Below are 14,273 nucleotides of genomic sequence, written 5' to 3' on the forward strand. Positions count from 1 at the left end.
ATGCCGTACATCAAAATGGCGCCGTCCACTTAGGTGAGTGCACCAGAGTTAATTAACGGCATCAGAAAAAAGAAGAGAACAATGAAGGAGTAGCGGCGATGCCTGGGCTCTAGACCTGGGTCTGAGCTGAAGCAGAGGCCCAGGCATCGGGACCCGGCTTCCAGATAGGCTGCTGCATTGGGACATGGCCTCCAGGCAGGGTCGTGGCATTTGGTCTGGGGCCAGTTTGCGACGAAAGGCCTGGATCTGGCCTCCGGCTGAGGCTCAGTCATCAGGAACTGGCCTCTGTGCCAGGCCCCAGCATTGGGCATGAGTTCAGCTGAGGAGTCGGATTTATGTAGGCAGAGAGTGTGGTAGGTCGCTATGACCGCAGCCTATGCAAGGCCAAGGCTTCGGCCTGGCCTAGGCCTCACAGGCTGATCCCCTCTGGGGATATTCTGGCCCCGGCATTTTTCTGGGTGTGCGGGAGCTTCCGTTTTCCATTTTTGGCATTTTTTTTTTCTTTATTGTATGATTCGTTTCTTGTTATGAATGAAACAAATCAAGCAATCAACTAACTGAAATTTGTGAGGGAAAAAACTCCTGAAAACAAATATTTTTCCCCTGCACATCCCTAATGGAGACGGGTAGTGACCCTACTGTTGTATGTACTGGAAAATGCTGATTGTTTGGGTCCTCCCCATGCTAATCTCAAAATGCGACAATTCAGCCAAGTGTACGTTTTGTTAGGCTGGTGCAGCTGGACCTAAAGTTGTTTGTTTGTTTTTTTCTTTTTTTGTGGTGAGTGTCGATTTATGTAAGACTTGCAGAGAGAACCTCATTTTGATAGTTGACTTATTCTGGACGTGTGGTGAGGTGTTTATGAAGTTGACAAGCAGCATTAGCACTATGCTTTTCCCCCCAATGTATTCCTAACAAAAATCTGTGTCCTGGGGGATTTTCTTTTTATGAATCCTCTTCCTCCTCCCTTTGCATAAATGCTAATGGGAGTAAGGTTTAATCTTTATCAGTATGCTTTTTATTTAAAGTCTAGACAGTAAGCTAAGCGTTTTTAATGCATTTTATTTTTAATGTAATATAAAATCCGTTCCTATTCAAACTGCCAGGGTGTGCTTTAAATGGTTACAGATATGGGGAGGGGGGTACCATGTAGCAGTCCTCTGTAAAGGAGGTGGGGTTTGCATCATTTTAATTTCCTGTGTGTAATGTTTTGTGAGCCATGCATGAGGGGCGTGGAAATTCCCCCTCTCTGCCCCACCATCCCGGAGAGGCAGTTCGCATCATTTTCAGAGACGTCCTAAGAAATGCATCAGTAGTGATTTGTGATAAAGCAGAGACAGATCATCATGAGTCACTGCGCATGAGAAAAGGAATAAAGGAATTGAACATAATTTAGAACAAAACTCTACAGTGTGTTGAAAACCCTGGTTCCCATATGTTGTTTTTCCCCATGATGGTAGTTCTTCTCACCTGTTTAAAATGGGAAAATTGAGAAGACAGACAAGGTGATAAATAAGGAGCCTAAGGGCTCTGTATTTAAAAGTTGTTCAGTGCATGCATGCTGGATACAAAAAAAGAAAAAGCATCACCCTACACCCTTGCAAGATTCTTACGGACAATGATTTCAATCTGTGACGCTGCATAGCTTTTCTTGCACTCAGCAATCCCAGTGTATGTGTTTTTTTGCTATATCTGTATCAAATGCAGGGAAAAAAACAAAAAGGAAGCATTTTGCCTGCTGCAATATTAAACAATCTGAAAGGAGGAGGTAGAGCTGGGTTCCCCGGTCACAGGCCAAACGTGAGTACTGCACACACCAGATGGACAGCGTCCCTTGAGTCACCGCCAGGTCTGCTAAAAATGGGAACCGCTGCCCTCTTAAAATACTCTGGGACAGATGTGCTGGGAGCTATCATTTTGTGGCTATGGGGGGAGGTGGGGGAGAAGCTTAGCAAGTCAAACTGTTCTCTCTTTGTAGTGTTTTTTGTTTTTTCTACCAAAAATCTGCTTTTGTATTTACTTTTGTCCGTGTGCACACAGTCTCCCGAACCATTCAGCCTGTAGCAGCCACATTTTTAGGGCAGGCACGTCTGTGTAAAAGCTAGTAGTAATGTTTTCCCAGAATGCATGGACCCATTTCAAAATTGAAACAAGAAAGGGAAAGTAAAATGCTCGTATGAATTGCCCTGCAACCTTTTTCGTACTTGTTGCTATTTGGTAACTTACCTGCCTCCTTTGTTACTCTGCCAAATCGGAAGACTGCCATCTGCAAACACTTCTCCCTCCTCTCCCACCCACTCCATGCTTCAAAAAAAAAAATTCTCTAATTTGTTTTAATTATTTTAAAAAATGTTTTGTTTTTTTTAATTAAAAAAGAAAATGTTACCTTCCTGAATTTTTGCAAATCAGAATATTCCCCCCCAAATTGGTAAAGAATCCCACAGAAGCAGGTTGGGTCCTTGCAGTATTCCTTTTTTTTTTTTTTTTGACTCTTTATATACATAAACGCCAGCTCCTGCTTCTACCAAGGTCAGAACATTAGAAAAACAAACAAACAGATCTTTCTTTTTTAAATTACCCATTTCTTGTTTTTCCTTCAAACTTTGCTTTTCCATTTAAAGGAGGGATGAGCATGACTTTTAAATAGAATAGTTTTGGAATTAACCAATATGAAGGAAACTAACCCTATAGCACGGAAATATTTTTAAAATTCTTTTGCTGTGTGTTTTTGGCTTCTGTTGGATGACCTTGAATGAAATGCTCTTTTACAGTGCACCGCAGATTATTTATTTAGGCTTGCCCTAATGTGTCCCATCTACTAATGCATTCTGTAAGTGGGGCCATTGTTGAAACGCAGCAGTAAGTGACTCTGCAAAGTAACTGCTGCTTTGAACACAGAGGCACTCATGGTCTGCCTGTTGAAAGGACTGTGAAATAGATATAAAATAACCATTGAACATTCAGTGGGGGGAGGGTATGTCACGTTGGGAGTGCTCATCCCTCTCTGTCCACAGGCTGACCCATACCCATGTCTTTCACCCCCCTTCCTTATGTGGACCCCAGCACACTCTTCCTTCCCTTCTTCCCCCACATCCCCACCCCAGCACACTCTGACCTCCTCCCCAGCCCTGCTTCAGTACAGCCCGACCTCCCCCCCCCCCCCCCCGCAACCGCTCCCTAGCACACTTGACCCTAGTGTTTGCTTACCTGATGCTGACACTTGTTTTCTATGACCAGCAAAGTGTGCGCACATGTATCCAGACAGCAACGTGTATGCGTTCTGGTCTAAGTGTGTACCCTCTGACGCACGGACTATGTGCATACCTAGGAATTTACTCATATAGCTCAGAGAGCACACACCCACTGTACGCCTCAGTGGGGGCGGGGGGGCTTTGCACATACACGTACTCCAGCAATTGCCACCTGAAAGCTTAAGCATATTTTCTGTACATAAAGAGGGCTCCCAAGGGAGTTTTAATGCTACTGTACTGCAAATTGTAACAATTGTATGCTTAAGGTACTTAATAACCTATTATGAATGCAAAAGCAATAACCTTGTTATACCATTTTTTTTCTTTAATGTATTCCTTGTTTTTATTGTTTGATGTTGTATGATTCTGTTTTTCCATTGCTATATAGTATACTGAGTTGGCTTGTTGTAGTTTCCAGTTCATTTTTATTTGTGCATTTTATTTATACGTTATTTATGCTCTCTTTATTCCATATTTGGTGAGAGTCTGTCCATGTTCTGCATGTGACTGAGGTGAGGGTATTCTGCTACTATTTAGATTCTGTGTAGAAATCTATAGCAGCTTTAAGGGAATTGTTTGTCATTGAAAATTATTCTGCTGTGCAATAAAATATGACACAGACAACACTATTCTTGCTCGGGCACACTTGGCTCATAGCTGGCACACATTTAAGCTCAGCTTATATAAAGTTGTACGAAAGAGAATTTTTGTGCTTGTTGTCTGTCAAAAATGAGAAGGATAATTGGTGCATACGTTGTCTCATGAGACCCTTGGGCCTTCTTTGCCTGAGCTACCACATGGAAGTGCCCCAGTCTCTCTCTGGTAGCAGATTTTAAAACAATTTCACAGAGTATAATTTTCAATGAATGCACAATTAAGCTGCTGAATCTGTTCCTGAAAGATGAATTTAAAAAAAAGGCATGGACAAGGTTTTATGATCTTTTACTTCTCGGAGTGAGCACCAAGAAATGGATGCTTCCTAGTGGCCTGGATTGGCTGCAGATGAAGACAGGACTTTGGGCTCAGTGGATCATTGCCCTGACCTGCCTGGCCTGGACCATTGGTCTGATCTGTACTTATGTAACGTTCAGAAATTGTAAGAAGTCCGTCCCGTCCCCCCCACCTTGTAGTATTTTCAAGAATCTCATCTGTATTATGGGAGTACACAGTATCTTTCATTTTAAAATAAATTGGAGGCTTGCAGTGTGGAAATCTGCACCCCAAATGCCTTTTTTGCACTTATTGGCAGTGAATCTTAACTGCCAAGCCTTTGACCACTACCCTCTGTCTATTAGTCAACCACCTTGGGACCCACTTCCAAGCTGCTCGTTTTATTCATGAGCCTCCTGTGTGGGAGCTTTGCTGAGATCCAAGTAAACCACATCTACTGCACGCCCGAGATCTAATTCTCTAGTTGCTCAAACAAAAGAAAAATAATCAGACTAAATGAGATCCAGTCCTGCTAGTTATTGATGGAGGTGGAGTTGTTTGGGCCCCCAGAATATGAATGTATCTTTCACTACACGAATACATTTGCAATGCAGGAACATGCACACTTTCTTTATATTCATTTTATAGCAATATGTGTGTAAGAATTGTAGCAATTCATGCGGTAATAATCTAGAACTAATTGTGGAGGCAGATATTTTATAAAGCGTGTGCATGCTCAGCTTCTGAAATAACTTGCTTGCACATGTTCTTGGAATCATCTCCACTAGAGCACCCAGACCTCTCACCCAAAAACTGCAGAGAAAAGACAAGTCTGATTTAAGTTGTGCCAGTCAATCACAAGGTGTAAAAGTGTATGGACAAGTTCGGGCACATATACTGCTTGCAAAAGATCAACTTGCACGTGTACTACTGAGCCTCACCATGGACTGCCCCTAGACTACCCCCTTTTTCTCCCTGTTAGTAATTATGCGTGGTACTGCAAGTGAGTGCGGATTCTCAGGGGGTCATGAAATTGCACGCACACATGCCACTTTTATTCACACAACCTCCATGTAACTCTCTTGAAAATAATCTCATTAGATTTTTAGTTTCCTTTTCATCTGTAATTTTAAAAAAGTGCTGTTTTTAGCAACCATTTAAACTGTGACTTTAAACTTTAATCTTGAATTGAGAATTACTCCTAGATCCTGAACTTCAGGGATGCACATTCACAGGAGGCAAATTTCTACCTGCCTAATAGTAATACAGTTTTTTGCAGATTCAAGACTAACCTGCTAGTCTTCATCAATTTGTTCACAATTTTTAACAGCAGTGAACAATTCCAAAGGGACACTCCCAGCCAGGCAGATATGATAATTTACCCCTAGGGATGATGAAATCTCCCAGGAGGCTGTAAGTAGATATTTAACAGCATTGCTGATAATGCAGATCCCTGCAGAACCCTGAATTTCATTCCCTTCCATCATGAACGGTTTTCTATTCATCCTACCAGACAAAAGAATTCATTCCAGTTGCCCGAGCATGATCTGACAGGATTTCATAACTAACCGTATCAAATGTGGCTGAAACATCCAACTGAATCAGTGAAACTGCAGGCTTTCTATATTGCAATGCAGTGACTCCGTCCAAGAGACATGTCTCTCTGCCATGACATTTCCAAAGCCCAATCTGATATTGGTCAAGTACTTTATGATCTTCTAGATCAGGGGTGGGCAGTTCGGTCCTCGAGGGCCACAAACCAGTCTGGTTTTCAGGATATCCCTAATGAATATGCATGAGAGAGATTTGCATGCACTCTGCCTCAGTTGTATGCAAATCTATGTCATGCATATTCATTAGGATATCCTAAAACCTCGACAGGTTTGTGGCCCTCGAGGACTGGAATTGCCCACCCCTGTTCTCGATAGTCCTCTAACTGAATAAAGACCCACTTTTCTATCACTTTACTTACTGTCGATAGGTTTTGAAATGTCACAACTGACATAGGTAGAGTCACATTTTTCTGTGCTAGTAATTGCTGTCTTTAAAGGCTCTGGCGAGCATCCCTCTTCCGGGGATGCATTTATAATTCTCACCAACCATCCCATACATGCCCAGCTGTACACACAAAACAATTATTCTTCAGCCACATCCAGAAGGGGCAAGGGTCTACTTGACAATAAGGAATTTTTGCCAATGTGACAGGCATGCAGTAGTATCATTCCTAATCTTGGGCATATCTATGTCCCTAGATTGTAGGGTAATCTGAGGCCACTGTAATGCTTTCAAGGTTGGAAACTAAGGCTCTTTAGCAAATGTTTTACTACTTGGGAAGTCTGACACCTAAATGGGCCCCATTTTAAAATTGATTAAAGCCAACCTTCTGAATTTAGGGGCCTAAAAATTCGGCAGCTGTAGGGGGAGGACTTGGAGCAGAGAAAAAATGTTGTGCTTAGTGGTGATTTTCAGTACTAGCCACTTAAATAGATGCCTAAATTTTAGGCTTGCAAATCTTCATTGTAAGGCCCTGGAGCTGTTGCCGGCTCCTGTTGACGTGTGGTGTCTGATTCTTTCTACAATAAACTCTCTCTCTCTGCCTTCTCTAGAGCCTTTCTGCCAGCACTGCCTCCAGAGCATCTGCTCTGTTTTCTTCCAGCACTGTGCAGTTCTCGGGGAGTTTGAATCATGCGGTGCCCAGACTGTCACACTGTTCTCACAAGAATGTGAGAATGACACAGGAGTTTGAGCACCGCATGGGCTAAAGCTGGGTGGTTTTCTGTGCGGTGCCAGAAAAAAAAGCAAAAAAAAAGCCAGAGCAGCTGTTCCAAAGGTGGCACTGGCAGAAGGCCTCTGGAGAAGGTAAAGGGTTTGGGTGGGGAGGGTTTATTGAGCCCTTAATATTCATTTACAGGGAGCTTTTATGTTTATCAGTATAAACAAATCGGGCCTGATTTTAAAAAGCATTTACTTCTGTTAAGTGGGCTTTTGAAAATTGCTACAACATTAGTTAATTTATGCGCATAACTTCTTTTGAAAATTACCCCCAATATGTATTGGAGCTGCATATAATCAGATTGTACAGTGGGCACTCCTGGGTTTCTGTTGACGTCCTCTGATCACCATTCTTCAGTTTCATGGTTTGACACCAACAGCTGGAATACATACTTACACATAGGTTATTCTACCTATTAGTATTTCACCACAACATTTTGAATTTATAATGTGAAACCTTTTTGTTTTCTCAGAGGGTCTACTGATTGCCCTTCCAAATGCTGACAACATGACCGTCACAGTGAAGCACGGCCCCGTGAATCCCACACCAGCACTCTGCAATATCTGTACCCCCAAGGAAGGTTGCAAGGCCTCCGTTCTTCAGATACTGCCTGGCCAGAGCGTGACATTCAACTTCAGCTGTCAGACGCCTGAGAAATATTTTGTCATGGAGATCAAGAAAAGCATTGGTAAGACATTGATTTTCTTTTTAACTGTTTACTAACCTTGTCTGCTCTCACAGGAACTCATACTGCGCAGTACTATAAGAAAACAGCCCCACAAAAAAGTTGTCATTGAGGGGTTGGGTAGTTCATTAGATTACTGGTTCAAATCTGGCTCGGGTCAGATTGTTTCATTTTTTGGAGGCTTTTTACCCATGAGTTTCATTTCATGTAATGTTTATTTTGTTTCGTTAGTATATAAAAAAAAATTGAACCCCCCCCCCCCCCCCCCCCCCGAAAAAAAAAAAAAAAAAAAAAGCAACTGGGTCTTCCCGTGCCCCTTCACCCATAAAAATGCTGGAGCCAGGATCCTACCCGGCCCCCTGCTTTGTGCCAAGTAGAATAGTGATTATAGTGACCGAGACATCTCTCCAATAAGAACTGTGCTGAGGTCAAAGAATCCTTTTAAAACCAGCCACACAAGAAATAGACTTTGACATTTTTTAATTTGTTGGGCATTTAAGCTTGGTGAGAATGAAGAACTGACAGATCCTGTATATTTGCGCCACTCCACTGAACCATTCAGCCCACTATGAAAAATAAATGCTAAGAGTTAATTAAAAAAAAAAAAAAAAAAAAAGACTAGAACAGATTGTGTAACCCTGTGATACATATTACAGATTTTGTTGTTTTGGTTTGTTTTAGACTGTACTTCTGGCCCATGCCCCTTTGGTGCTGTGGAACTTCAGCCCTCAGGCTTACCCAGACTGAACCGAACATTTACCTGGCACGTGAAGAGCGTCCGGAAAATCGGGCTGGAACTGAGCTTTAATCCCTGGCTGAGACAGATCGCCCCGTCGGACGCGTGCCCCGACTCCACGACGTTCAGCGTCAGCACTTGTCTGGGTCCTAAGCCCAGCAACATTGGCACCTTCTGCAGGAATGGCTCCGTGTCTCGTGTGAAAGTCCAAGGAGGAGCGCTTGTGGCACTGCACCTCCCCTGGAATGAAAGCTCTTTGCAGTCTGGCTTCAGCATTGCAAACAGGTCTTCCATCAAAAGTAAGTGTGCAAAAGGAGCTGTGCAGCGATGGGAGAATCGGAAATTGTTGCGTGCCTGCTGCCTATTTACAACTTAGCAATGTAGAGCATCAATGCTACCTAAATTGTTTTTTATCCCCTCAAGTGGATTTTTTTTTAACTTCTTTGTATACTCCAGTCAATCTGCCATGCACAAACACCACACTTGCGCCTTTACTGTCCACAAGCGCTGGAAGGAAGACTTCTTTTGAGGCTTCCCCTCAGCATCTCTACTTTTGGCCGTCGGGGGTCACCACCATAGCAGTAACTATCTTCCTCCTGCTCCGGACTTTGGCATGTTGTTTCTGCAGAGCACCCAAGCCCCCGGTAACACCATTAGATGCGCCTTGAATTTGAGGTGCCTGCAACTCTGATCCCTCACCAGAGTCGTCATTTATTGGTTTAATTCAGATTCTCATGTTAAACGGTGACTTTAAATCTGAATACTAGTTAAAATGAATAATTACAAGAGCTGACCCAATGGCCTTGTGACAACCCACAGGAGATCTCGCTTCTGTTCACCAGATCTGGCTTTATTTAGTTATTAAAGTTTGATAATCCATCTTTTAGCACCACCAGAGACATTAAGACTGAGTACAATAAACAGAATACAAATTCTACTGGTGGTGGTTAGGGGGCATACATATGTAACCTTCAGCGGGGCATTTAGTTCCAAGGCCACACAAACTCAGTTATATCTTCTGATCTTCTCAAACTAGTGCTCCTCCCATGACTTGTACTCTCTATCCCAGAGGTGGATTCTTTTTATGGGGGGAAGCTCTCGCTTATGGCCCAGGAGATGGACTGTTATACCCTGTGTGTGATGATAGCTGCTGCATCCCAAGGGGCGAGATGCTGGGACAAACCAGGCAGGACAAGGCACTTGGTGTTAAATTATAAGTTCACTGATTTGGTAAAAGACAGTCAGTTTTATCCAGAAGTATGAAGTTACAGCTGAAATGAGTACAGATATGGGTTTCTGTTCTGGGTGGGTGTCCTTCATGTCAGGTGTCTGAGCAGAGCTTCCCATGGCGATATTTAAGTGCACAAAACCTCTCCCAGCGACCTAATGGGAATTCTGTTGGAGAGGTCCCCTCAAACACACAAAAAAAAACAGTCCTAACTGAGTCTGCAGCTCATTCCCGAACAAGCAGCCCCGAGTCCTGGTCCCATATGGGTGGAGATCCGGATGGCAGTCTCCAGGTCTTACTTCGTCTCCTTCGTTGTTTTAGAATGGTGACTCCTCATGCCGGAAAGTCTTAGAATCGAAAACCTGCTATACCAGCCTGGCTCCCATTGAGAAGGGGTAGCTAAAAAAAAAAAAAAAAAAATCCTCCTCCTCTCAACAAAAGATAAAATTCTTCCTTAATCAAAAATCTTCCTTGACTAGTGTTTTACTGTCACAAGTGCTTTCCACATTCAAGGGATGAATGGGCTCACTGCTGGTCAGCCCCTGTCTAGCCAGCAAGGATGACCTTCCCCAAAGGAGAGAGGTTTAAACACAGTCCCTTCTTAAAAATAGATATCTTTTGGCCATCAAACATCTCATGCTGCCAAGCCTGTCACAGGTATTTGCTACATTCAGGGAGTGAATGGGCTCACTGGTCTTCAGTCCTGGAATGGGAGTCCCAAAAGGGTTCTGGCAAATGTCCATCTTACTGCATCTGAAAACAGGCACCATCTGGCAAAGAGGGTACAGTGAAAGCCTGATGAGAGAGGGAGGAGAAACCACACATCCTTCTTGCTCTGAGTCTGACCAAAAACTAACCACCACCCTAAAACCAAAATGGCTGGGGTATAAAGATAAAGGCAACCGATCCCAACTCTGCAAGTTGGGAGAAGGCCAAGGGGGATGGAAAGCTCAGAGTTGAAATATCTAAATGGGACATCTAGTGGAGGACTGGATGGTCCAGCCACACACAGAAATGCAGAAGACGTCAGTAGAAGGACGACGACCCTTTGGGACACCCAATCTGCCCAGTAATCCAAAGGTTCAATGATTTCTGCCACTTGAGCATTGAGGATTGCTGCTGGGATGAATAGGCTATAGGAGGAGGAAGATGGGGGGCATAATTAGAGAAAATCCCCTGGTGGATGCAAATGATAGACCATAGAGCCTCAGTTTTGGATTGACTTTTCATAAATGGCTGTGAATGGGGCTGGAGCGGATTATGACTGGGCTGGAGCCTCAGAGGTGGACGAAGGTGGGCAATGTCAGAAGCAAAATTGAAAGCATGGCTTTTCAATCAGTAGCCTTTAATTTAGTTGTAAGGGGCCATCATGTGATGTTTGATTGGGATTGTATTTTTTACTAAATCTCTTTTTTTGGGATTCAGATGTTATGTTGAAGGGATGGGGGTGGGGTGGGGGGGGGGTAAAAGGATTATATTGTTATGTAAATTGATTTGTTTTGTGTCATGCATATTGCTTTTTTTCTCTACTTCTAAGACTCCTGGTAAAAAATGGATGATGAAATGGAAGGAATAAATAAATATGAGCAAGCCTAATTATAGCTGGTTCACTGGGCTGATTTTTAAACATTTTCTTATTATATTTGCAGGATTGTGCATTATTGAATCAACGTTTAAGGCGGAGTCTTCAGCAGTCCTGTTATCCGCAAGCTATCCACTGGGATTCCCAGAAGATGAACTTATGACCTGGCAGTTTGTTGTGCCTCCTAACCACCGAGCTAGCATCCAGATCCTCAACTATACCTTGCCCAACTGTGAGAAGAAAGAGGAAAGGGTGGAATATTATTTACCTGCATCCCACAATAACCCAGAGGTCTTCAAACTAGCTGACAAGCAGCCTGCCAACGTTGCTGGAAATTTTAACATGTCCTTGCAGAGCTGCGACCTAGATGACCAGAATCCAAGGGCCCTTAATTTACGCTTCAAAATCACAGTTCAGCTTAGTCCAAAGGAAGGAAGTGAGTAACTCTCTTCACCGTGTTTTGTATAGTAGTATATTTCTTTCTGCAGTTTCTTCTGTAAATATTTTTGTGAGGGTGCCTCTCGCTGTCTTAAGTGTCACTGCTTGCATACGTGGTGCTTTTGTCAGCCAGCAGTGCCCTCGCTGCTGCTCTTACACAGTAAAAAAGGTACGTATTCTGTTCGCTCACTGTAATGCACAGATGGATTTCTCATTCATAGAGATTTTCTAATATTACCTGTTCGGGGTAATCTATTACAATTTTGCCATTGGGAAATTGTCCCCTGCTTTCTATAAAGGAGCAGATCTGCCATTTCTATGTACATAGCAACAGTATATGGTAAAACAAGGTGTGTTTGGGGAAAGGGGATAGGAGGAATCCCAGCCAGTAAAATGATTGATATGCAGGATTAGAGAAGAATTCAGCTTAGCGTCCTATGACTTTTATTCAATTTTTATTTAAAATACCCTCAACTCCCTTCCCAAAAATCAAGTTACGTTTTTTTCCTTATAACCTTTTTAGCAATATACCAAGCAAAATGGTATATTCAGGAAATCTTCTTTAAAACTACATAAGTGGGAAAGAATTATTCATCAGCTTTCATATAACAAATACAGTTCACACCAAAAAGTATTTAAACTGAATGTAAAATATTGTGGAATGGCATCAAACAGGTGACGGGGAAACTATAAACTTTACCCAGCATCTATCCCTGTATAGTCGTCATATACCAATTTTTTTTTTTTTTTATAAGATGCACTGCAATAGTGTTTGAACCTTCAAGAAACAATCATAAAGATTTTGAAAGAACAGTCTTATATTATGAAACCACATAGGAAGAATTAAGACAAAAAAATGCTTATCTTTCAGAAGGACTTGAATGTAATTGTCACAAAACAAATTTCAACACATTTATCCCATGTCTCATCCTGACATCGATATTTCAAGAATAAATCCCTGCTTCAGGGGGCTTTTAGCCTGCCTTCTTAAGGTTTTCTGAAGCAGGGATTTATTCTTGAAACATCGGTGCTGGGTGAGAATTAGGGCTGAAGTCCATATGTACTTTGTAAATGCTAAAATTTACCCTCCCTTAATACTGTAGAAAGTAACATTCATGTCATACAGATTGCTCATTGTAAAGCTAAGATCTTATGCATAAAACACAAAAGTGCCCTTATACCGAAAATTCAACCCACAAGTTACCTCTCAAGAAGAGTAGCTCTTTTAGTCAAATCCTTCTTAGCATCTGAGCCCCCCCAACTACACAAAAACACAAAAATGAGAGGTGTTGAAATATTTAACTCCTTGATGCTTGATAGGGCATTTACATGGAAGGCATTGAAGGGCGTGTGCACCAAGAGCTAAGCACTCTTGTTGCATAGATGAAAATCGCCGCCTTTTCTCCTGCGTTGTCAAGCTGCCCTGGAGACATCTGGAAAGAGCAGTACGTTCAGTCCAAGGAATATCTCTTCAGGATGCTGGAAATATAGCCTCAGGGTCCAGTCTCGATCTGGCTCCAGGAGATATGATGCAGTCAGAGTAGCTCTTCCAGAGGGCATGGTTTATGTCTAAGCCATCTAGTGATAACTGACCTGCTGGAAGGAGATCTTCCCACTCACCTTTCCACCAAGAAGTTGATGTTCAAAAGCTTTGTCTGGTCACTTTTGGAATTATCCAGTCAAAGGTTGGTATTTGAAAGTTTCACTTCCTCCTCCCCATCTCCCCAGTTTGCTGAATACATTTTGTCAGGATGACTCATTACCTGGACAAAATTTACCTGGATAAAAAGAGGTTGGGCATGGTTACATTTTAGCCAATGAATGTTGATATTCAGTGCTATCTGACAAGTTAGCTGGGTTAAGTCTTGTTGGAAAAATACTAGCCCTAAAGTTATTCAGGTAACTGGAGCTGGGTACATTCAGTGAAACATCTATCCAGACATGTTCTACTGAACATCCAGGTACTTTCCTGCTTATCAGCTCACTGAATATTTACCTGTACATTTTGGAGGTTGGTAGGGGAGTTGCTTCAGGTGGATACGTTAAGATTTCTAATATATTTTTGAACACCTTTGAGGGAAACACCAAGGAAGACTTACAAAAATTAAGAAATCTTAAATTGTCTTCTATAGGCATTCTTATGACTTTCACCGTTTTTTTTTCAGGACCCACATTGTCCTTAACCGTAGATGTATTGGCATTTTGTAGCATAGTAAAATTTTGTTCCAGAAGTTCAAGCTTTGTATTATGGTCCAAAATAGAAACATTGTTCTTATGTACTTTAGCCCGATGATCTTTAAACTTGTCTACTTGCAAAGGACTAAATGTTTCAAATATGACTTAAGAAGACCAGATTAAATCTGGAATCAGAATTTGAGATTTAACTGAAATGCTTCTCCAGACTCTTGGAAGTACCAAGGTAGGGACAGAAGGGATGAAAATTACAGGAACTCATGGAGGAGAAGAATTGGCTCCAGATGTTGAAGACCTTCTGGTACTGATAGAGCAGGACTGTTGGCTTCTGCTGCAGGACCTGCTCTCTCCAATATTTGACTCACTCCCAAACTCCTCCTTTGAGATCTTGGATACTCTCCACACTTTGTGGGCTCTGTAATGTTTCCAACAAATTCACCCCACCTGACGCACACTG

The 14,273-nt window shown here is 42.4% G+C and overlaps 1 protein-coding gene across 2 annotated transcripts in view; it reads left to right on the top strand.

Moving 5' to 3' along the window:
• CDCP1 (CUB domain containing protein 1) overlaps positions 1-14,273 on the top strand; it is a 257,865-nt gene that overhangs the window by 207,414 nt on the left and 36,178 nt on the right. For both annotated transcript variants that reach the window (XM_029589604.1, XM_029589602.1), the window contains exons 2-4: positions 7,427-7,642; positions 8,321-8,674; positions 11,253-11,621. In XM_029589604.1, coding sequence (XP_029445464.1) covers positions 7,427-7,642; positions 8,321-8,674; positions 11,253-11,621 — 939 coding nt within the window. The remainder of the gene's footprint in view (positions 1-7,426; positions 7,643-8,320; positions 8,675-11,252; positions 11,622-14,273) is intronic.

The sequence above is a fragment of the Rhinatrema bivittatum genome, chromosome 2, assembly GCF_901001135.1.
Source record: "Rhinatrema bivittatum chromosome 2, aRhiBiv1.1, whole genome shotgun sequence".
Classification (NCBI taxonomy): domain Eukaryota; kingdom Metazoa; phylum Chordata; class Amphibia; order Gymnophiona; family Rhinatrematidae; genus Rhinatrema; species Rhinatrema bivittatum.